The following is a 22,271-nucleotide window of genomic DNA, read 5'->3' as shown; positions in this document are numbered from 1 at the left end:
ATTAGAGATGTTATCTTCGTGGGGATCACGAATTGAAGACAAATGAGCGACGTGCTATTGGAATTGGTCCATTGGACGTTATATATAAGGATACGTGTACCAGTCAATGAGCACGTACCCTTTAGCATTAATCCTACATCACCTAGAGAAAACCACACAGCCAAAAATTTAACAATGGCTGCAACGCTTCAACATTGTAGCTTCTTGTTGATAACAACATTTACATGGATGTTCATATTAATCATCGGAAAGCCACCAATAGTAGCGGGTACATTTCAGCCTAGTCAATGGACCCTTGCCCATGCCACATTTTATGGTGATGAGTCTGCTTCTGCCACTATGGGTACGTTATCACAATTCCTTAATTAATAATAAACCATTCAACAATTGGTATAAGTAAATGCCTATATAAATAATCAATGTTATGTTATTAATTACTTAGTACTTACCATATCTTAGTACATATGTAAACCAATATCACTTTCTATTAACAATTTAGCATGTCTTTTTCTTGTGATTAATTGAAGGAGGAGCATGTGGGTACGGAAATTTGCTCATAAACGGTTACGGGAAAGACACAGCAGCTTTGAGTTCGACATTGTTCAACAACGGGTATGCATGTGGGACTTGTTATCAGATACGTTGTGTTCAATCGAGTGCATGCTATTCCAATGTGCCTTACACTACAGTGACTGCCACAAATCTTTGCCCTCCTAATTGGGCCCAGGCCTCTGATAACGGAGGCTGGTGCAACCCACCACGTACACATTTTGACATGTCCAAGCCCGCTTTCATGAAAATTGCACAGTGGCAAGCTGGAATCATTCCTGTTATGTACCGCAGGTACCTAATTTAAGAAAGTTTATTTCTTAGTAAATTACTATATTAGTCCTTGTCATTAAATCAATTAAAGCATCTCCGTAGTTTGTTACTTAACAAGTTCTTTATTTTAAGATATTATTGCTTAATTGTTTTATTACAATAGAGATTCACATATCATATTTGATTGTTTCTATAAGCAACACGATTGTTTATGATTTAAAATATATTTTCTTGTCATTTAAGAGTTTTTCACTAAAGAGTTGTTTAAAGTTATATTATTGGAGCAAAATATATATGACTTGCATGACTATGATGTAATATTGTGTGGTCAATTAATAGACTAAAATTCAAAATAGATGTCTTAAATTGCACCTACTGAAAATGTTCTTATAGACTAAAATGATAGTAAATTTATATAATTTATGGATTATAATAGTAGTAAGTCCTATATATTAGGAACTAAAATAACTAATTTAAATTTTATGAATTTATAAACATTTTTCTAATTTTAAATCATTGGATAACTTCAAGAATTTGATGAATCATTGTGTAGAAAGTCGAACATTGGAAACTTTACACAACAAAAAGTGTGTGCAAATAGTAAATATCATTAGATCAAATCCCCTTTATTCTTAATTATCACATTAATGTATGTGTGAAATGATTTTTCAGAGTACCTTGCGTAAGAAGTGGGGGGATACGATTCTCTTTCCAAGGAAACGGGTATTGGTTATTGGTGTACGTGATGAATGTTGGAGGTGGAGGAGATATTGCTAACATGTGGGTGAAGGGAAGTGGAACAGGGTGGATTAGTATGAGCCACAATTGGGGGGCTTCATACCAGGCATTTGCAACATTGGGTGGCCAAGCTCTTTCCTTTAAGGTTACTTCCTACACAACCAAAGAGACTATAATAGCATGGAATGTTGCTCCTACCAACTGGGGCGTAGGACTAACTTATTCCTCCAATGTCAACTTCATTTAAAAAAGTACTACATGTTCCTTTTCATTTACTTATTTAAAAACTCCATGGTTATTTTTTTATCTGTTGCATCTGATGTATTTATTTTCCACAAATGAAGCAAATGGTCATTGTCATCAGACTTCCTCTTTTTGTTAGTTTGACAAATTAGCTGAAATGTACTCCCACAGTTGGCACAATTGGAATTTGTCATCCAACCTTTTTTTTCCTGAATTATTTGTCATTCAACCTTTCCATAGGTTAAAATATATATTATATTTTAGAATCATTCAAAATGATAAGTAATTTTAACTTATTCATAAACATATATGGTGTATGCATGGCTGGCTGTACCAAACAAGCAACACTCCATGTCTTGTTTAGCTTTCACGTCTTACTTGTTGACTGGTGCCTTTTCTTTTTCTGATCTCACAAAAAAGATTTTCTTATTTCTTTTGAGCAAACGTCATTTGATATATATTAATTATTTTTGGTATTCAACTCGCAGTTTACGGCCAAATTGAACAATGGACAAAACTTAGAATAATACTATTTAATTAAAATTGAAGTTTCACCTTAATAATTTGCCCTTATGGTTAATGTGTAAGTTGTCAAAGTTATGGTGTTTGTTATGATTGCAAATTTGGGTTGCTCATGGAGGTGCAACAATGATTATTTGGGTTGGTGGTGAAGGGAGGGTTTGGTGTGGCCATGGCATGTGCTACGCTACCATGGCAGTCGATCGGTATGGTGGAGTTATCGTTAAGCAAGAGGTACGTCGTGACTTTGTATGCAGAATTAGTTTTATTTATTTATTTATTTAAAAACCATGTGGACATTTTGGACGATTCTAACTTAGTGGTTTAATAATTAACCTATTGGAGTAAGTTTGGTTAATAAGTTCCAAACTAAAAGTAATTATTGTTTGAAGACCAAATTAAGTAACCAACGTGACACGAAATGAAAAGTTAAGTAACCAAATTATACAAAATTAGTTAGAAGACCAAAATAAAATCTATATTAAAGTTAAAAGACAAAAATGTTATTTTTGTCGATTAGTTACTGTCAACTTGTTTATATAGTATAATAATCAAGAAAAACTTTTCTACCCACTAAGGGTGCATTCCATGCCTCTCTGTATCTTCTTTTTTTTTTTTTTTTTTTTTAAAGAGAGAGAGAGAGACAGAAAGATAATGAAAACTAAACAATAGCGAGTGGTTTGTGAAAAATACAATTAAAGGGTGTAGATGGTTTGGACAGTGTAATTAGAAGTTACATAACAATGAGTAAGTTGGGGAGTACACCAAAACATATCCCCTCATATATATAGTTATAGACATTCCAAATTTAAGAGATATATTTACTTAAAACAACCAACTCCAAAACTTGCAGCAAATAAAAAATAAAAAATCCGTCATAAAAAAAATATTTTAATTTTTTTTCATATAATTGTAAATTGAAATTTAAACTTATAACTTCGTATAAACTATCTTACATTCTTAATCCTACACCACTAACACAATCGCAATGAGTTATTATGCTTATGTTTAAAATCTAATTGATTATGGTTTTTTTACGTGTATATATACAAATTAATACAGTTTCCCCTTTGTGTTTTTTTCTACTAAATTTTTTAGATAAATTTAATATAAACGATCACAAGCGTAACTTTTATAATATTATATGTATTATCAAAATCATTTTAAAAAATAAAATATTATAATTATTTTCTAAAAAATATATTTTTTTACGATAATTTTTTTATACATTATTAAATAAGTGTCAATTTTTTTAGGCTAAATTGTAATTTTGGTCTTCCTAATTCTTTAAATTCATGATTTTTGTCCCCTTGATTTTTAATTATAACTTTTGATTCTCCTAGCTTTATAAATTTTCAATTTTGGAATCCTATAGATTATTAACTAATAATTATGATTATTAGAGATATTAAATTAATTATAAATTAAATAAAAATTATTAATCATTAAAAACTTTAATAAAAACTATTAACTCTTATATGGTGTTATTGTCCATGAAATCGCGTGCAATAGTGAAAATAGAAAAAGTAAAGAAGAGGAGTACAATGTTGTGAAAAATTAAGATTAATATTTTTTATTCAATTTTTTACAATTAACTTAATATCTCAATTAATCAAAATTATTTGTTAATAATTTATCAAGGGGATCAAAATTTTCAATTTATAAGACTAGGGGAACCAAATATTACAATTAAAATTCAGATGGCCAAAATTATGGATTTAAAAAAATTAGGGAGACCAAAATTATAATTTAACCTTTTTTTATCGATGAAAATCAAATGCAAACAAATTTCAGTATACTAATTTTCTTCTAACAAATAATAGTATTGTTAGTTGATCAAATCCAATATAAGGAGGACAAGGATCGATAGGGGCTAAAGAAGGTGAAGAAAGGGCGTGGTTGATAAACAAGGTTTCTTATGAACATGCTCACGTACAATGTAAGGGGGTTGGAGGGTAGGTGAAAATGAAATTTATTAGAAAGTTGGCCATAAAAGAAGAAATTCAAATGATTTGCTTATAAGAAACAAAAAATGAGAAGGTGGATAAATCACTCTGTGTAGCATTGTGTGGAGATGGGAGTTTGAAAAGTCTGAGACCCGGTGGTTATAATTTCAAAGGGGAGGTGTTAAGATTTCTTTGAGAATTTCATGAGAATGAAATTTTACCAAGAGAGTGTAATTCTTCATTTATTTCCCTTACTCGAAAGGTGGATGATCTACAACATTTGGGAGATTTTCGACCAATATCTTTGGTGGGTTGTATGTATAAGATATTGACTAAAATTCTTTCAAATAAAATCAAGAAGGTGTTAGGAGGTATAATTGACTGTAGACAATGTGCGTTTTTAGGTGGAAGGTACTTATTACATAGTGCACTTGTGGCAAACAAAGTGGTGGAGGAGGCAAAGAGGAAAAAGAAGAAATGTTTGATCTTTAAAGTGGATTATAAAAAATCATATGATTCAGTAAGTTGGAAGTTTCTTTTATATATGTTAAAAAGATTGGGATTCCAAGAGAAGTGGATTGGGTGGATAAGAAGTTATTTGGTGAGTAGTAAGATGTCAGTGTTGGTTAATGAATGTCCTACATGTGAATTTGGGATATCTGGGGGACTAAGACAAGGAGATTCACTTATTCCTTTCTTATTTAACATTATGGCTGAGGGTTTGACCGACTTGATGAGATAAGCTATTGAGAAGAAAATTTTCACTAGTTTTAAAGTGGGAGATGATGAGACACAAGTCAACTTACTACAATATGCGGATGACACTTTGTTTACTGGAGAAGCTTCCTTGTCTAATGTGGTGGCCATCAAAAGCATGTTATGGTGCTTTGAGATTGTTTCCAGTTTGAGAGTGAACTTCTTCAAAAGTAATTTTGAGGCTATTGGGATTGAGAGAGACTTGATGATAAGATATGCTAATATTTTAAATTATAAATTGTTGGTATTTCCTTTTGTTTATCTAGGAATTTTCATAGGTGCAAACCCTAGGCTAGAAGCTACTTGGAAACCAGTGTTAGATAATTATTAACTTGATTCTTTTGCGGGTAGAGTTTGTCTCATAAACTTGATTCTTTCTTCTTTACCTTTGTTTTACCTTTCTTTCTTTAAATTGCCTATAAAGGTGGGTAAGATAATTATTAACATACAAAGAAATTTCTTGTGGGAAGGGGATGAGGGACAAAAGAAAATATCTTGGATAAGACGTGACAAAGTGTGTGCATCAAAAGAATGTGCGGGTTAGGTGTGAAAGACATTTTTATTTTTAATAATGTTCTTCTTGCAAAATGGAGATGAGAACTTTTTCATAATGGTGATACCTTATGGGGGGAGATTTTGGGTTCTAAATATGGTGGTTGGAGAAGTCTTTTGGAGAGGGAGGAAACGAATGATGAGTCTATGTGGTGGACAGACATTAGAAAAATATGTGGAAGACAAAGTGAAGATAATTGGTTTGATAAATTCATTGAGTGGAAAATGGGTGATGGACAAAATATTTGATTTTGGGAGGATTCTTGGTTAGGAGAGCAATTTTGACAAATGGATTTCCTAGATTGTATCTTGGGGAGTTGGAGGAGGTGGGAGCTTTCTTGGAGGAGGGAGTGGTTTGTGTGGGAAAGGAACTTAGTGGATAATTTGTTTCAATCATTTCATCATGTCTCTATACAACATGAGGAGAGGGATTCTTGGATTTGGTTGATGGACCAATCGGGATTATATTCGGTGAAGTCAGCATATGAAGTCATGATCACACATAATGTGGATTGTCAAAGGATGGAGATTTTAGATAACATTTGGAATCTAAAATTACCACCGAAAGTGAATTTCTTTTTGCGGAGAGTCCTCATCAATAGACTACAGTGGATAATTTGCTGCGAAAACATATTATGGTGGAGGGAAATGAAGCTCTTTATACGTTTTGTAGGGAAGTTGTGGAAGTTATAAACCACAATTTTCTTGCATGGGATTTGGAAGTGTATTGATGGTATTTGGAAGTTTTTCTTGCATGGGATGTCACTTTCCTTGGCTCTACCACATGAAGTGAAACATCATTATTGGCAACATGTCTTGCTACATGATTCGGTGAAGAAGAATTCTAGATGGAGGTATGTGTGGTGTGCTACTGTTTGGTTGGTGTGGAGGTGTAGAAATCAATCAATTTTCCATGAGAAAAAACTGAACATAGAGGAAGCTATTCACCAGATTTTATTCCAATCCTGGACATGGTTAAAAGGCTATGAAAAGGGATTTAATGTACCATCGGTGCAATGGCTCTCAAACTTTGTTGCATGTATAAAGGAAGGACCAATTCAACGTAATAGGGGTTGCATGTTTGGTCTACATGCATGTGTAATAATCAATTTTGTGAGAAGCTTGTTGGAGTGGATTTAGTAGGTGTTGATGACCCTTGGGTTACTTAATATTTGCATTCATTCTGTAAATATACTGTAGCCTGTGGGTATGACAGTTTTAATGTTCACTGGTTGATCATAGAAACCTTTAGAATGAGTTGCGTTTGATTTTGCAATTATTAGGAAGATATGTCTCATAACTGTCCTTTATTTAACATAAGTCTTTATTTGCTGATAAAAAAAAGTATTGTTGGTAATGAAAGATAGATGCATAATAAATTTCTCCTTATTTTCATTTTTTTTAAATAAAAGGAATGCAAAAAATAGTCATCTTTGTAAAGAAAAAATGAAAAATTCTTACTAGCATGCATGCTAATTGAAAGATCCAATCTGACCTTGAAAAAAACAAAAAAAAATAAATCTGATTTATTTTGTAGTATGTAAATACAAAATAGAGACACTGCCTGCTTTAAATCTTGGAAGGTACATAGGCTGGACCTTGTTGTTTTCTTGCCAGACACTAGGCCAGCTTTGGCTGGAGTTCAGCAATGGCTCCAAACCGTCATGCCATTTTATTGTTCAATGTATTTTATATTTCTTATCTCAATACCACATACTTTGCTGCCTACTACGAAAAATAGCAAGATTATTTTCCATTTATAAAATTGACGTAGTTTTCATATATATTTTTATAATTCTTTTGAGAAATCTGCGAACACTTATAGGTGGGATATTCCCTCTCAATAATGATTTTTTCATATATATTATAAGGGTAAGGGAATTTATTTATTCAGAAGAATAAGTACCACAGCTTAACAGCATTAACCGTCATTCTTCCCCCCCTCCCCCCTAATTTGAATGCTTTCTTATAAACATGAAAAAAAAACTAGATTAGGTTGGATTATTAAAACAGTCATTAATTCATCCTACTTAAAACAAGAAAAGAAAGATTGCTTACGAAATGTGCCATATTTGATACTATATCACATGAAGACGCTGTACTCGCTCGTGATCTGTTTTTTGTTCCACATTCCTCATCATTGCACATTTCATGTCATATATGTATCTATCAAAATTCTTATTTTGCTATACTACGATTTAAATAGCAGGACATCTTCAATAAATTTATAATAAATCCCATGTGAGAGAGGTAATGCGTGGACAGATTTTAATATTAAGTTTTGCGTATACTGGATTACTTGTGAACAAATTAATGAGAATAGTTTTGACATAAACCGCGCTATGATGGTTGGGGTATAAACTATATTTTTTTAAAAAAAATTCACTGTCATATATATTTTTTTAAATAGCATCCCCTCATTTATTAATCTTTGGAAGTTCAGACATTAAAGTGAAAGTTTTTTTTAGAGGAATTAAAGTGAAAGTTTTTTTTAGAGTTTTTAGAGGAATTAAAGTGAAAGTTCCTCCTATTGTTTCCCCATACAAATAACCTTTGAAATCAAACTTAAAATCATATGTTTAATGAATTCTAAATACATGTCACTCACATCACACATTAACATGTTTTTATGATTTTTTTTATCAATATTCATTTCACACTTTTTAATTCTCTCTTTTCCATATTTTTTTTCTCCCTCCCTCGATTAATATGATTTTTTTTACCATATTAAACATATATAATTTCTTTGTCTAATGACAATTCTTTTTTTAATACTATAAATTAAACTACTTAACCAAATATAATTGTGATATCAGAACTAGAACCAGAGATAACCGTCAATGTAATTTAATTTGTAAACTCAATCAATTCAATCTCTCTCTCTCTCTGTTTTTTTTTTTTTTTATAAATGTATCATTTAAAAATTTAAATATAAATAATTTTTAATAACTTGATAATTAACCCAATTCAATCAAACCAAAATTTGAATAAATTAGTCTGGATGTAATATTTTATTTTTGACAAACTCAATCAGTCAATCTAGTCATATTTGATCTATTTAAATTAAATTTCACTCAACTCAACCTGACCCACGATCATTCATTTTTTTAGGTTGTCCATGATCATTCATAATAAAAACCCATTATTGCATTTAAATTGTGCATTTCTACGTAAAGGTTTTATGTCGATTCACACGGGAAATAACCAATTATCTTACAAATTAAAAAAGGGTGAAGTAGATAATTAATGTATTAAAATTTAAGGATCTGTTTTATTTAAAATTAAAAAGTAAATACGTAGTTATTAAAAAAATTAATTGTGTGATATTTATTTTTTTCAAGTTTTTAATTGTTTTTTCAAGAGTACTTTTCCAAAAAAAAAAAAAAAAAACTCAGCAGCCTACTCTGAAACTCTGTTAGTAAGAAGTTCCTTCTCTTTATTTGCGCATGTTATTTCTTCAAATTATTATTATTATTGTTAACTGGAGGTAAATTTGCATGATGCGTGCATTGAGCTCCTTCCAAATCATGTAAATAACGTTGTTTAACCACTACAAATATCGGGGAGAATTACAGCAAATAATATATATATATATAGATCGGGGAGAATTACTGAATTATGAATTATGTGTTAGTACGTATTTATTATTATCATTTTTTTGGCACTACGAGTATAAAGTATTAACACAAGCAAGGGACAAAGGGACGAGGATATTTATATGAAGCGGTGGAGTTCATCAGGAGTTATTTATTTATTAAATAAAATAAAATAACTAACAGCTAATAAAACGCCTAAATACTAATATTGAAATCAACGTCATGAAATATATATAAAAAATGAAAACCAAAGGAAGACCTGTTGGCTATGATTAAATAAATAAGAAGCTTTCTAATTATTTTGAAATTTACTAGTTGGTGTTTAAATATAAATATTTTTATATTTATGTTTTAGTCAACAAATGTACATATTTTTTTTTTTTACGAAATCAAAGTGAATAAAAAACACTACAAGAAGCTTAATTATTTAAATGAAATTTTAATATCTCATCCAATGTGATCCTTACACACAAGCAATCTGAAATTAAATAAAAATCAAGTTTACTTTTTTTACATAAGGAGATCCTCCCATCCCATGCTAAAAGCAATAAGGCATAATCTTAATCTTACACAAAAGTATGCACACTAAGAGTAAATTTTACGATTATTAAGAATCTAAGATGTTTAAGATAAATCGAAGACATTTTTTTACAATAACAAGAAAACAAAATATTTGTTAAAAAAAACCAAGAAAGTAAAATAATATAAAGGAACCGTCGGAAATTGGGTCCAGTGGTTGAGTAGGAAAAATTAATAATCTTCCACATAATGTTCTGAACTAAGGTTTAAATTTTTTTATAAAAAAAAATGTTCGCATACATTTAGTATTGGACCTTACTTGAACTAAGATAGTATCCAATCCGAAAAAGAGACATTTGAGAAAAAATAAATAAAGGAATCTAGTAAATTGAGTGAGTGTGATTGCATGTAAAAAGCGCATATATAAGTAGAGTCGAAGAAGAGAGTTATTCGGTCTGGTGGTGGAGCCACAGTGAGAGGAAAGAAACAGAGCACTATCCACGGTGAGTGAACACGATAACCGAGGCGAGGCTTCCATCGCCACATATATTAAAAACTAAAAAACACAAAACAGAAAAAACAGCTGCAACTTTTACTGCCTTTTTCCCGGGAAAAATAATAACAGCCTCTGCCGCAGTTCGTTCTTTCTCAGATCGCGCCACCGGAACCGCCATGGAGGACTTGTCCGGCCACCTGAATATTCCTCCGGCCGCCTCCGCGGCGACTCTCCGCCACGTGGACCGCATGATCAACTCCAACCACTACACCTCGCCTTCCAGGACAATCTACTCCGACCGCTTCATTCCCAGCAGATCTGCCTCGAAATTCGCACTCTTCAACATCGCTTCGCCGCCCGAGGGCCGCGACGACAGCTCCAGTGCCTACACCACGCTCCTCCGCACCGCGCTCTTCGGCCCCGACTTCGCGCCGCCGCCCACGCCGGAGAAAACGGCCTCGCCGGCGATGACGCTCCCCAGCCGAAATATTTTCCGGTACAAGACAGAGACGCGCCAGTCCATGCACTCGCTCTCGCCATTCATGTGCGAGGATTCGGTGCCCGGCGTTGTTCACGGTCCGGTCAAGGCTCCGAGGAAGGTTCCGAGGTCGCCTTTTAAGGTAAATTTAGTTTAATTTGGTTAAACTTTTCTTTTTTCTTTCAATTTATAGAGATTGTGATGTGAGTGCGTTATGCGATAGGTTCTGGATGCGCCTGCGCTGCAAGACGATTTCTACCTGAATCTTGTGGATTGGTCTTCGCATAATGTGTTGGCTGTTGGTCTGGGAAACTGTGTTTATCTTTGGAATGCTTGTAGCAGCAAGGTGAGTTCCTTCGTTTTTTATTATTTAATTTGAGGAATGTAATGCGTGGGCTTAATTTTGGAACTTCAATTTCTGTGATTGTGATTGTTTTGTTTATGCAAATTGAAAGAATCGTCTTTTGTGATTTGCTCCGTGTTGATGATTGTGCAGGTTACTAAATTATGTGACTTGGGGATTGATGACCTTGTTTGTTCGGTTGGCTGGGCTCAGCGTGGTACACACCTTGCTGTTGGAACAAGCAATGGTAAAGTTCAGGTAAGAGTTTACGTGTTGATTGCGTCTCTGGCGCGTTTACCAATTCATACAATGGCGTTTCCAAAAGGAGTATGTCTGATGGGCATGTTTTTAAATTGTGGTTGTGGTTTCTGTATTGTTGTGATCCTTGATATTGTGAAAAATGGTAGAAAAATGTGGTTGTAAACTTGTAATTGCGGATGTGATGTTGTCATGTAGACCCTAAAAGCCTTGACGTGTTATGGCCGCAATTGTGGTTGCGGACTGTTTTTTAAAAGCTTTAGTCATGGCAATTGATTTCTGTAGGAATGCAATCACATGTGATCACCTTCACCCTAGTGGAGCTCTATACCCATTCAGCGTTATCGATGAGGGGGATCAGTAGCTTTTGTTGATCCTGAAGCCCTAATACATTTTGAAAGCTCTATGCTTGTTCTCTGCAAAGACAATGAAGAAAAATGGCAAAAAGAAGAGAGCATGGGGGTAATGTGTCAAGATGACGATGTGGTCTTTCGTTTTGGTTGGAGAGAAAAAAGAATAGAAAGTAATTAATAAGAACTTGCTGGAGTAGATGGGAAACAATTGAGGGTAGCTTCAGAAGGGAGTCAATTAGTTGCTAGACTTCCTTAAGGTGACCTGAGCCTTCCTAGAGGACAGAGTGCTTCGTGTCATCGTGTGTAGACTCTTAGCTTTAAAGTGACGAGCACCAAATTGTGTAGACTCTAGATTATACAGAACGGAATGGAAATGATTTTATTAGTCATTAACGAAGGCAATATCATGGAAAATATTCTGATGATTTTTTCATTTATAATATGGTTCATCTTTGAAAAATAATTAGAGTAAAGATATTTTGTTTTGGATTAGTTAGAATAAAAAATAAGGATTTTCTGTACCATTTTTTTCCATATTAACAATTATTTTGTTTCATTTTTATTGATGATGCCTAAAATTAGAAGGTTAGAAAATTTCAGTGATATCCTTTTTGTTCCCCTTCCTTTCAATCACTTTGCTAAAATGCTTTCTTGGGGAACATATCACTCCATTTGCTTTCTTTTTATGAGCAGAGACACTTAAAATACCTTATAAATGTTTTAGCTCATAGGCATATTTGGGTATATTTAATACATTTAATGATGTTTTCATGTTTGGATATGCAATTATGTTTATCGAATATCGATATAATTTTTTAATATGTTTATGCCGTTCTAAAACCTTGGATTATAGACCTTGTCATGTTGTGTTGTGTCGTATTCGATACTGTCTTATTTCATTGTCAATGTGGGTTCTGCTTGTGTCGTGAATCATTTAAGGTGTGTTTGAATACACATTGAATGGCCGTTCAATGTAAAAGCTTCAAATTTGTTTATGCCAATCCAAAACCTTCTATTATAGACCTTGTAGTGTTGTGCTGTGTTGTATTCTGTATTGTCTTGTTTCATTGTCAATGTGAGTTGTGCTTGTGTCGGTGAATCATTTAAGGTGTGTTTGAATACACATTGAATGGCCGTTCAATGTAAAAGCTTCAAATTTTTACAGTTAAGTTTGGTGCTTGGGAATGTGTGAAATCCTGTTCGACGGAGGCCAAAACATTTATACAAACACACACTAAATGGGTTAATTAAGTTTTCGGTTCTATCATATATTGATATAGCTCACAGACATGTCATGTAGAAACTTAATTTGCTTGCTTGATTGAATCTTAAACACTGGTTCTGTAGTCCATAAACCTTTGCCCTCAAGGGTGAGTAAACGTCAAGAACTTGTTCTTGATTGAGCTAAATTTGGGCTGGGTTAAGGGCAATAGGTTGGGCTGCGTATCAGGAAGAAGATTGGTTCATCCTATATGCAATTTGTTGTCTTCCTTCACCCAGATTCAGATTCATCACTGTGCAGACAAGCTGGCTGATTATGCTTGTTCATTGGGGTGTGATTACTTGTTCTTTGAGCAACAACCTTCATTCTTGAAGGATTTGCTTTTTAGTGATGCGATGGGTGTTAGCTTTCCTTGTGTTATTCCTGTTTAGTCTTCTTTCTTTGGGCTTTTAGCCCCTTTGAATATCAAAAAAAAAAAAAAAATTGGGCTGGGTAGATGTTGATTGCTCAGTTTCCTTTTAAGTTAGATATCTAGTGCATCACTTCTACCTTAAACATTTTCCTCAAGACCAACTTCCCCAAGAAAAATTGGTTTCAAGTTGATCTCTGCTTAACTGTTTCACACGATCAAAATATGTCTTTTTCTTCCATTGCATCCCTGAAACTTGTTAGTTCAATTTATTCTTTCTCTCATGAACCTGTATATCATGTTACTACGCCACCAATTAACCTATGTCTGGGTCTGATTATTATCCATGTAGATTTGGGATGCATCTCGATGCAAGAAGATAAGATCTCTGGAGGGTCATCGGTTACGTGTTGGGGCCTTGGCTTGGAGTTCATCTCTTTTGTCTTCTGGTGGCAGGGATAAGAATATTTATCAAAGAGATATCCGTGCACAAGAAGATTTTGTCAGTAAATTATCAGGGCACAAATCAGAGGTCAGGCTTGTTTTTATTTCCTTCAGTCTCATCTTGTCTAACCAATCCACTGTACAAGGTATTCAGCAAGATTTTGATTTTCCTTTTTCGTTCTTCAAAGGTTTGTGGACTGAAGTGGTCTTATGATAACCGTGAGTTGGCATCTGGAGGAAATGACAACAGAGTATGCAAGTGCTAACTTAATCATTCTTCTGAACTATCCAACTGCACTATAATTCTTTAGTTATCCTGCATAAGTACTAATAATTTATTTCGTGTGTTTGCAGTTGTTTGTTTGGAATCAACACTCAACTCAGCCTGTCCTAAAGTACTGTGAGCATACAGCAGCTGTTAAAGCTATTGCATGGTCTCCTCATCTTCATGGACTTCTTGCATCTGGGGGAGGAACTGCAGACCGATGCATACGTTTCTGGAATACAACCACAAACTCACACTTAAGCTGCATGGACACTGGAAGCCAGGTAAAAGTACTTGTGCAACCTGTTTATACTTCATATCAAATTCACTACATATTAACATTTGCTGCAATACGAGGATGGTTATTTGTTGAAGGGTGATTTTGATAACTCATTTAAAACATGTAAGAACAACAAATTGCTGAACCAAAATCTACAAAATGGAAAATGAAACGAATAAAATAGAACTAGAAAGATTATTCATAGTACACAGTTGAAAAAAGATATAGATGCTCAAGAAAGGATTAGAAAAGGGCATGGTACAGCAACATTGGACTTCAAGATGGATATGATTCTCTGTTATGGTTAATGTTCAATGATAAGACTCGATATTTGAAAAAATGCTTTCCTTTCCGCTTCCTTTCTTGAGCAGTGACAAGTCATGGCAGTTTTTTTAATTCTGTGAAACAGGGTCTTAAATCCCAAAAACACAGAATTATCTCAAATACATAGTGATGGAACTATAATCTGTGGATCTAATTTTTAGCATCAATAAATTGGGGAACCTATTTGGGACTCTATGAAATTGGAAAAAAATAAGAAGGAAAAAGCGGAATTAGAAAAGAAGATGGAAAGAACAACACCACACCATAGTCTTGAAAGATTAATAAGTTGAGGATGATTAGCCACAAAGAATAGAATTCTTTGATAAGAACTACAGTTTCACACAAAAACCACACTCTCTCAACTATGTCTAATATGAAATTTCATAAAAAAATTGTCAACAAAGTGTTTAAGGACTCTGTTTATACTCGTACTACTAATCCTAAATTAAGTCCAAGGTCCAATACTAATCCAATAATTAAAAGACTTGAAAATAACAATAAAAGGTTGTGGTAGCACATTACAGGTCTGAAAATAGGCCCAAAATACAATTAAAAAACAAAAATAAATCATATTCTAAAAGTTGATTAAAACTTATGTGCTTTGCTCCTTCTCATTTTTTTGAGAGAATTTAGTGTCTTGTCAAGTTCTGTCAAGCTCTACTTGAAATCTCTTACTCCTTTCTCAAGTTATTAGTCCATCTATATAGAGCCCACCCAAACCAAATTCTTCCTCTTTGGATAGTTTTCTATAATTTCCTCCTTCTTGGAAAGAATTCACCCTTGAATTGATGTCAAAGGTACCTCAGTAACATTAATAGTGTTGCTCACAACATAATCTAGTGGTAAATCAATTTTATATGCATTATAGTTGATGTCCTCTAAAACTTTAAAAGGATCATCTCTCCTTTATTGAAGTTTAAATTTCCATTTAGAGGTAGACCTATTCTTCCTCAAGTGAATTCAAACCCAATCACCTGGTTTGAAAACTGTTTTCTTTATTCCCTTATTGGAATATCTAACATATTGTTCAACCTTTTCTCAATTTGTGTTTTCACCTTTTCATGCAAACTCTTAACAAAATTGACTTTAGAAAGTTCATCCCTATTCATCATAGCAAAAGTGTTTGGTAAAGATAACACATCAAGAAGGGACAAATGGACTAGAACCGTAAACTACCTCAAAATGAGAATAAGAAGTAGTAGAGTTTACTATCTTATTATAAGAAAATTCAGCATAGGGTAGGCATTCCTCCCCAAACTTTCAAATTCTTACCTACCAAACACCTTAGAAATTAAGATAGAGTTCGATTTACCAGAACGACGAGCATAGCACATGGACTCAAACTTTCTCTAACTCATCCTTTTTCCATCAAGCTCTTCACTTGTCTTTGACTCTTTTTTGTTTTTTTCGGATTACTTCTATATGCTGACCTATTTGGTATGGAAATTCCCGACATGAGATCAATTTGGTGCTCTATCCCTCTCACAAGAGGCAACCCATGAGGGGGGTCTTTGGGCAAGACGTCCTCAAACTTCTTCAGTAATTCTTCCATACCTAGAGGAAAAAAACTAGCGATAAAAGACAAACAGTAATCATGAAGCATTAGTAAATACATAAGTTGTCTAGATAGAATCACTCTCTTCACCTCTTTTTCTCTCATGAACAAGCTTTGTATTTTTATCTCTTAATTTTTATCTTTTTTTATGGTTTCACTCTTTTTTTTATCTCCACTCTTTTCTTTTTTTTTCTCCTTTCATGTTTCTCTCTCTTTCTATCAGTTTTGTTTTTCTCTTTTTTTCTCTCTTGTTTTCTTTTCACTCATTTTTATTTGATCCTCACAAAACTCAATTGGAGACAAAGGTGTGAGGATAACTTTTTCCCTTTTATGTACCAATGAAAATTTGTTTGTGACACCATTATGAACAACATCTCTATCATACTGCCAAGGTCTTCTAAGTAAAAGATGGTTAGTCTTCATAGGAACAACATCAAACAATATCTCATCAGCATATTTTCCAATAGAGAAGCATATCAAAACTTGTCTATTTATAACTAGTTCTCCATTCTCACTCAAACATTGTAGTTTGTAAGGCCTAGGGTAAGGGGGAGTTTTCAAAACAAGTTTTTCAATCAATCTTTGGCTAGTTATATTAGTGCAACTATCCCATCAATAATCAAAGAACATATTTTTCCTATGACCATGCACTTAGTATGAAATTTGAGTTGCATCTCTATACTTAGACACGCTCCTCATTAACCTCATAACCATCAAAAGATCACCTTCGAGGGACTGTACATCACATTTACTTCCACTCTCACTGGAAGAACTAGAAGAGCTAGAAAAAATGCCCTAGTGATATCCACATTACCCAACACAACCATAGTCCTTTTGTTAGGACATTGGGAGACAATGTGACCTTTTTTCAAACACTTAAAACATTTAATAGAACTCGTTTTTGAAGAAGTCGGAGTAGGGTCAGAATTGCTTTTACTCAGTGCAACACCTTTCTCATGAAATTTGAATGAAGATCCTCCCTCCTTCGTGAATGTCTCCTTATCTTTTCAAGTTGAAGAGCCATAGGGGGACTTCTTGTATATTTGCTTCCTTTTTAATTGCTGCTACACCTTGACAGATTGATGAATGAGATTGTCCAAAGAGGCATAATGGTGCAACTCTACAATGTCTTGGATCTCCCTATTGAGACCATGCAAAAACCTTGCCATGGTAACCTCTTGAGACTCCTCAATTCGAACCCTAATCAAGGAAATCTCCATCTCTTTGTAATACTCATCCATACTCCTATTTTCTTGAATTACTCTTTGGAGCTTGTTGTGAAGGTCTCTCCCTTAATAGGACAGCACAAATCTTTCTCAAAACTCTCTTCATGTCTTGTCAAGTATTAATCAAAGGCCTTCTCATCCTCTCAACATCACTTTTCACTTGGTTTCACCAAACTAAGGCATATCCCTCAAACTCCAGAGAGGTCAATTTGATATTCTCTTCATTGTAATTGTAGCAATTAAAAACTTGTTCGACCTTCATCTCCCACTCATGATATAAATCTGGATCATAAGTCTCTTTAAAAGTAGGGATCTTCACCTTCACTCCTTCAATCCCTTCCTTTCTTTGCCTACCTCCATATCTTCTATGATTTATTCTCTCCTTATACCTCTCATTCCTCTTTTCTCCCCCATCCTTTTCATGCCCCTCGCTTCTCCATGACAACTTAAAGTTTCACTACTTCTGTGTATTCTTCTCAAACTCTCCTATTTTTCCTTTCTCATTTTCTTCATCCTTTCTTGATTTTCATAATTCATTCTTCTCATTTATTCACTAAGTTTAATCATTTCCGCCATGAACCTTGCGGTTTTTGGAGATGATGGAGTAGCATCTCCACTTGTAAAACTCATACCTACAAGAAAAAGTTAGTGCATAAGTAATAAACACAATAGGACCTCACCACTCAACTTAGTGTTTCACTCAAGTTCATTCGTATCACTCTTTCAAGGCTTTTTCTTTCATATTATGCACCATTGCCTTTTATCACTCTTGTTCCTCTTCAGTTCGTAAGCAAAACCTTCAAACGCAAATCATGAAGTATTCAATGTGAAATATGTCACAAGTCAAAACTCAACTCGAGAAGCCAAGGATAAAAATACTCTGAGACAAAACTAAGGAATTTTAAAGACACAAAAATAATAAAAGGAATACTCAAAAGGAATACCAGAAAAGATAAATTAGAAGACTCTAGACTCAAGAAAATGATTGTCCCATAATTGACTAAATTAGATGTAAATAACCAACAAGACACAATATTTTTTTAGTATAGGTAGGTGAAAACTAGAAGGGAAAGAACTTTTTTTTGCGTTTTTTTTTCTCCCTTTTTTTTACATGAAATTCAAATTTGAACGCAAATTAATGATTGGCCAAATCTAAATCTAAACTGTATCAGAATTTTGTCTCCAAATTTGAAAAATAAATTCAAATCCTAATAATTTCAATTATCCAAATCTAGATTGTAATAGAATTTTGGCTCCAAATCAAATTCAGATTTTAACAACTTCAATTATGCAAATGTAGATTCTATCATAATTTAGGCTCCAAATTTGATAATTGGATTTTTTTTTTCACTTTTTTTTTGCACGAATTTTTGATTATATATATATATAAAGATATTGATATTAGATAGAATTAAGAAAAGGAAGAAAGACTAAAAAATAGAACAAAGAAAGACTCAACAATAATATAGAGTTAAACAAAATAAAAACAACAAACAAAGGAGGAAACACAAGAAAGAAAATACAAAGGATAGATAACACTTTATTTCAAGAACCCAAGCTCTAATACCAATTGATGGAACCCTAATTTGTGAATCTAATTTTTAGCATCAACAATCTTAGAAACCTATTAGGGAGATTAAATAAAAAGGAAAAAGCAAAATTAGAAAAAGAGATGGAAAGAACAACGGCACAAGAAATTTAAGGTTTCACACAAGAACTCAGAGAGACACTCTCTTAAATTGTCTAATTTGAAATTTCATCAAAAATTGTCATCAAAGTGTTTAAGGAGTCTATTTATACTCCTGTAATCCTAAATTAGGCCTCAATAACTAATCTAATAGTTAAAAGACTTAAAATAACAATAAAAAGTTGTGACAGTCCATTACAAGGCTGAAGATAGACCCAAGATACAATTAAAAAACAAAAATAAATCTTATTTTATAAGTTGACTAAAATTTATGAGCGTCGTTTCTTCTCTTTCTTTCCTCCATGAAAAAATTTAATCTCTTGTCAAACACTTCTTAAAATCTCTTACTGCTTGTTCAAGCTATTGATCCATCCATGTTGAGTCCACCCAAGTCAAACTCTGACTGATGTTATAACGTTCACTTTGAAATAAATAAACTCTTCTAAAAGCTTAGGCTACAAGTTGAAGGTGTATGAATTACTAGTTCTTTTACCATTGTAAAGTTGTTAAAATGACCTAAATCATGCTAGATTAAATGTCATTTTAGTTGACCATTCATAGCAGCGAAAGTTAGATTCTTGAAGTTTCTTTCAATTTATAAATTGTTTTAAGAATTTGTGGCATTTGCCACTTCACGTATTGAGAGAATGATTAAAGAGTCTTCCTGCTCTGCCTTTTCTCTTTCTTAGCACAAAATGATGTTCAACCCTTATATGTGACAGGTTTGCAATCTTGTCTGGTCCAAAAATGTCAATGAACTAGTAAGTACACATGGCTATTCCCAGAATCAGATAATTGTTTGGAGATACCCCACCATGTCAAAGGTACATTATATCTACTGTGATAAGCTGTATCTCTTTAATTTTTACTTGTTTTTAACATGTTTTACCATCATTTTTGGTCCTTTGATGCAGTTGGCCACTCTTACAGGCCATACCTATAGAGTTCTTTATCTAGCCATTTCTCCCGATGGACAGGTATTTCAGTTCTTTCACCTATTCCTCTTTATATATTACTGTGTCTGTGAATAAGAAAATGATTTCTTTCCGTTTTATTATGTATGCTATGTTTCTGGTTGTGATGAGTTCTATTGTTTCAGACTATTGTAACTGGAGCTGGAGATGAAACACTTAGGTTCTGGAACGTATTCCCTTCCCCTAAATCACAGGTAAATTATTCAATAAAGGATGGATAAAAAAATTTGTGCTGTGGACAGCCCTGCTGCTTATTTACATTTGTGAATATAATATGTTTAATCGTACTTGGAACTGGGTCCCTCTTCCTATGAATATGACTGGAGATACATTAAATTCACATTAAATAGTTTTATAACTGAGCAGCCGCTTTCGTTTCTAGTCTTCTTTTTTTTTCCTTTGAAACATATTTTTAAATCTCAAGTTGTTTTGCTTTTGTGAAAGCGACTGGTGTGTCATTCCTTGTTTTTATTTATGTAATTTATTTTAGTGCCATGAAAGAGGCTGAGTATTAAGAGAAATATTATTTTTGTGCATGAAAATTGCTTTGCATATCCTATTTTAAAATGAGAGAATCCATTCCCTTTATTTTATTGTTTATTGTATGTGCTAATGATTGACAAACTGGACGTGACCATTGATGCAGAATACTGATAGTGAAATCGGAGCATCATCTCTTGGAAGAACAATTATTAGGTGATTGCTCCTGGCATTTTGATTCAATCATGTGGCATTATTCAAAGTTTTGACAGAAAGAAATATCAGAATAGAGAGCACCATGGTGAAAAAACTTATCATGTGAAAAATACATGACAATGGCATGCTTTACCGATTAGAGCAGGGAGTTATGAAAGTTACATGATGGCTGCCAAAGATTATAGACATTCATGCGATTCGTGTGGAGTCTCATTTCTTATTTACAACAAGGTCAATTTATTTAATTGTCAGTCGGAGATTTATACATGTTAATGGAGTTGTAGCTTCCTTCTTTCTCTCTCCTTCGGTTCTTTTATTCTTTACAATAGTTTTCTCCGATGTTATACATTCAAGATGAGTATACAGAGAGCATCCTTAGCAAGCTTGTATCATCTGTTGTATATAATTATTCGTTTTTTAGGAGTTTTGATATTTTCTTCCATTTATTAGCCCTGTCGCTGTTACTTCTGATTGTTCAATGAAGTTTTATTTAAAACCAATGGTGTGGAGTGGATTCTATGCTCTCAACACATCAAGTAAATTTAACACTAATTTAGGAAGAATCATAAGAGCAAATATAATAATTTTATGCAAACAAAAGATTGATGTGTATATTACTGGGTGAGCTAATTCATAAACTGTATGAATCAACACCACATAATCCAAAAATATAAGGAATCGGTATCTTCAATTTGCAATTAGTGAGGAAGGAGAAGATAAGGGAAGGAAAAAAATCTGGTTTAAAAAAAAAATTGTCAAGGATGAGGAGATTTACCCCACTAGAGGGTTCTGCGTTGTGAAAAGAAGATGAAAATGTCAAAATTCATTTTATCAAGTAATTTTTTTAAGGTAAATGCAAGTATTTTATTACAACACATGATCATCCTTCAACACAAGAAGTGTTTAAAAGATGCCACCAAACAGTACATAAGGACAGTGGCGATTTTACTAGTATAATTCAAAATTCTAATATAACCACCACAAAACCCAAAAAATTCCATCCTTCAAACATATTGCTGAACTATGCGGTACGTAGCCAAGGACGGATCTACGGGGGCAGTCAGGGCGTTAGTCCTCCTCCCTCAAATTTCTTGAACAATAATATATAATAATATATTTTTTTGAAAAAAATATATTATTAATAACATATATAATAATAATTAATAATATATTAATTAATAATAAATATACTATTTCCAGTAAAAATAATATAGAATAATATATACTAACTAATAATTAAATACTACTTATAGTAAAAATTAAATAAATATATATTAATTAATAAATCTGATAATTAGTATGTTAGTGCTGATTATATAATAATCTTTTTAATATTGAGAAATATAAATATTTTAATAATATATATTTTTACTAATTATAATTTAACTCAGAGATATATATACTGATTAATAAGTATGAGGTTTATGAATTGTCCAATCCGTATCAGTTTTACAAAAGGAAAAAACGAGAATTACACCTGTAATTATGTCAACCAAACTATTTTAATTAGGATTTTGTATATTAAGTGTATTTACTTTTAGTTATTTTTATTAATTAGGACTAATTCGAT

General features: G+C 33.0%; 2 protein-coding genes across 3 annotated transcripts; both read left to right on the top strand.

The window, feature by feature from the left end:
* Nucleotides 1-118: 118 nt before the first annotated feature.
* LOC100781459 (putative expansin-A30) lies at nucleotides 119-1,923 on the top strand. The gene is made up of 3 exons (XM_003550835.3): nucleotides 119-343; nucleotides 528-843; nucleotides 1,495-1,923. Exons 1-3 carry the CDS (start codon nucleotides 175-177, stop codon nucleotides 1,805-1,807), a joined length of 798 nt encoding a protein of 265 aa, XP_003550883.3. The 5' UTR covers nucleotides 119-174; the 3' UTR covers nucleotides 1,808-1,923.
* Nucleotides 1,924-10,096: 8,173 nt separating this feature from the next.
* Nucleotides 10,097-21,201, top strand: LOC100780928 (protein FIZZY-RELATED 2). Of its 2 annotated transcripts, XM_003550834.5 has the most exons (10): nucleotides 10,104-10,807; nucleotides 10,889-11,011; nucleotides 11,162-11,266; nucleotides 13,603-13,782; nucleotides 13,883-13,945; nucleotides 14,049-14,243; nucleotides 19,754-19,855; nucleotides 19,946-20,008; nucleotides 20,131-20,199; nucleotides 20,652-21,201. In XM_003550834.5, the coding sequence occupies exons 1-10, from the start codon at nucleotides 10,364-10,366 to the stop codon at nucleotides 20,703-20,705; spliced, it is 1,398 nt and encodes a 465-aa protein (XP_003550882.1). In that variant the 5' UTR covers nucleotides 10,104-10,363; the 3' UTR covers nucleotides 20,706-21,201. The 2 variants fall into 2 exon arrangements, with proteins under 2 accessions (XP_040867131.1, XP_003550882.1); XM_041011197.1 differs by having other exon boundaries at nucleotides 10,097-10,807; nucleotides 19,754-20,008.
* Nucleotides 21,202-22,271: the final 1,070 nt, after the last annotated feature.

This window comes from Glycine max, chromosome 17 (genome assembly GCF_000004515.6).
Source record: "Glycine max cultivar Williams 82 chromosome 17, Glycine_max_v4.0, whole genome shotgun sequence".
In the NCBI taxonomy this organism is placed as follows: Eukaryota; Viridiplantae; Streptophyta; class Magnoliopsida; order Fabales; family Fabaceae; genus Glycine; species Glycine max.
The sequence above is the reverse complement of the archived record's forward strand: the minus strand, read 5'-3'. Positions and strand labels throughout refer to the sequence as shown.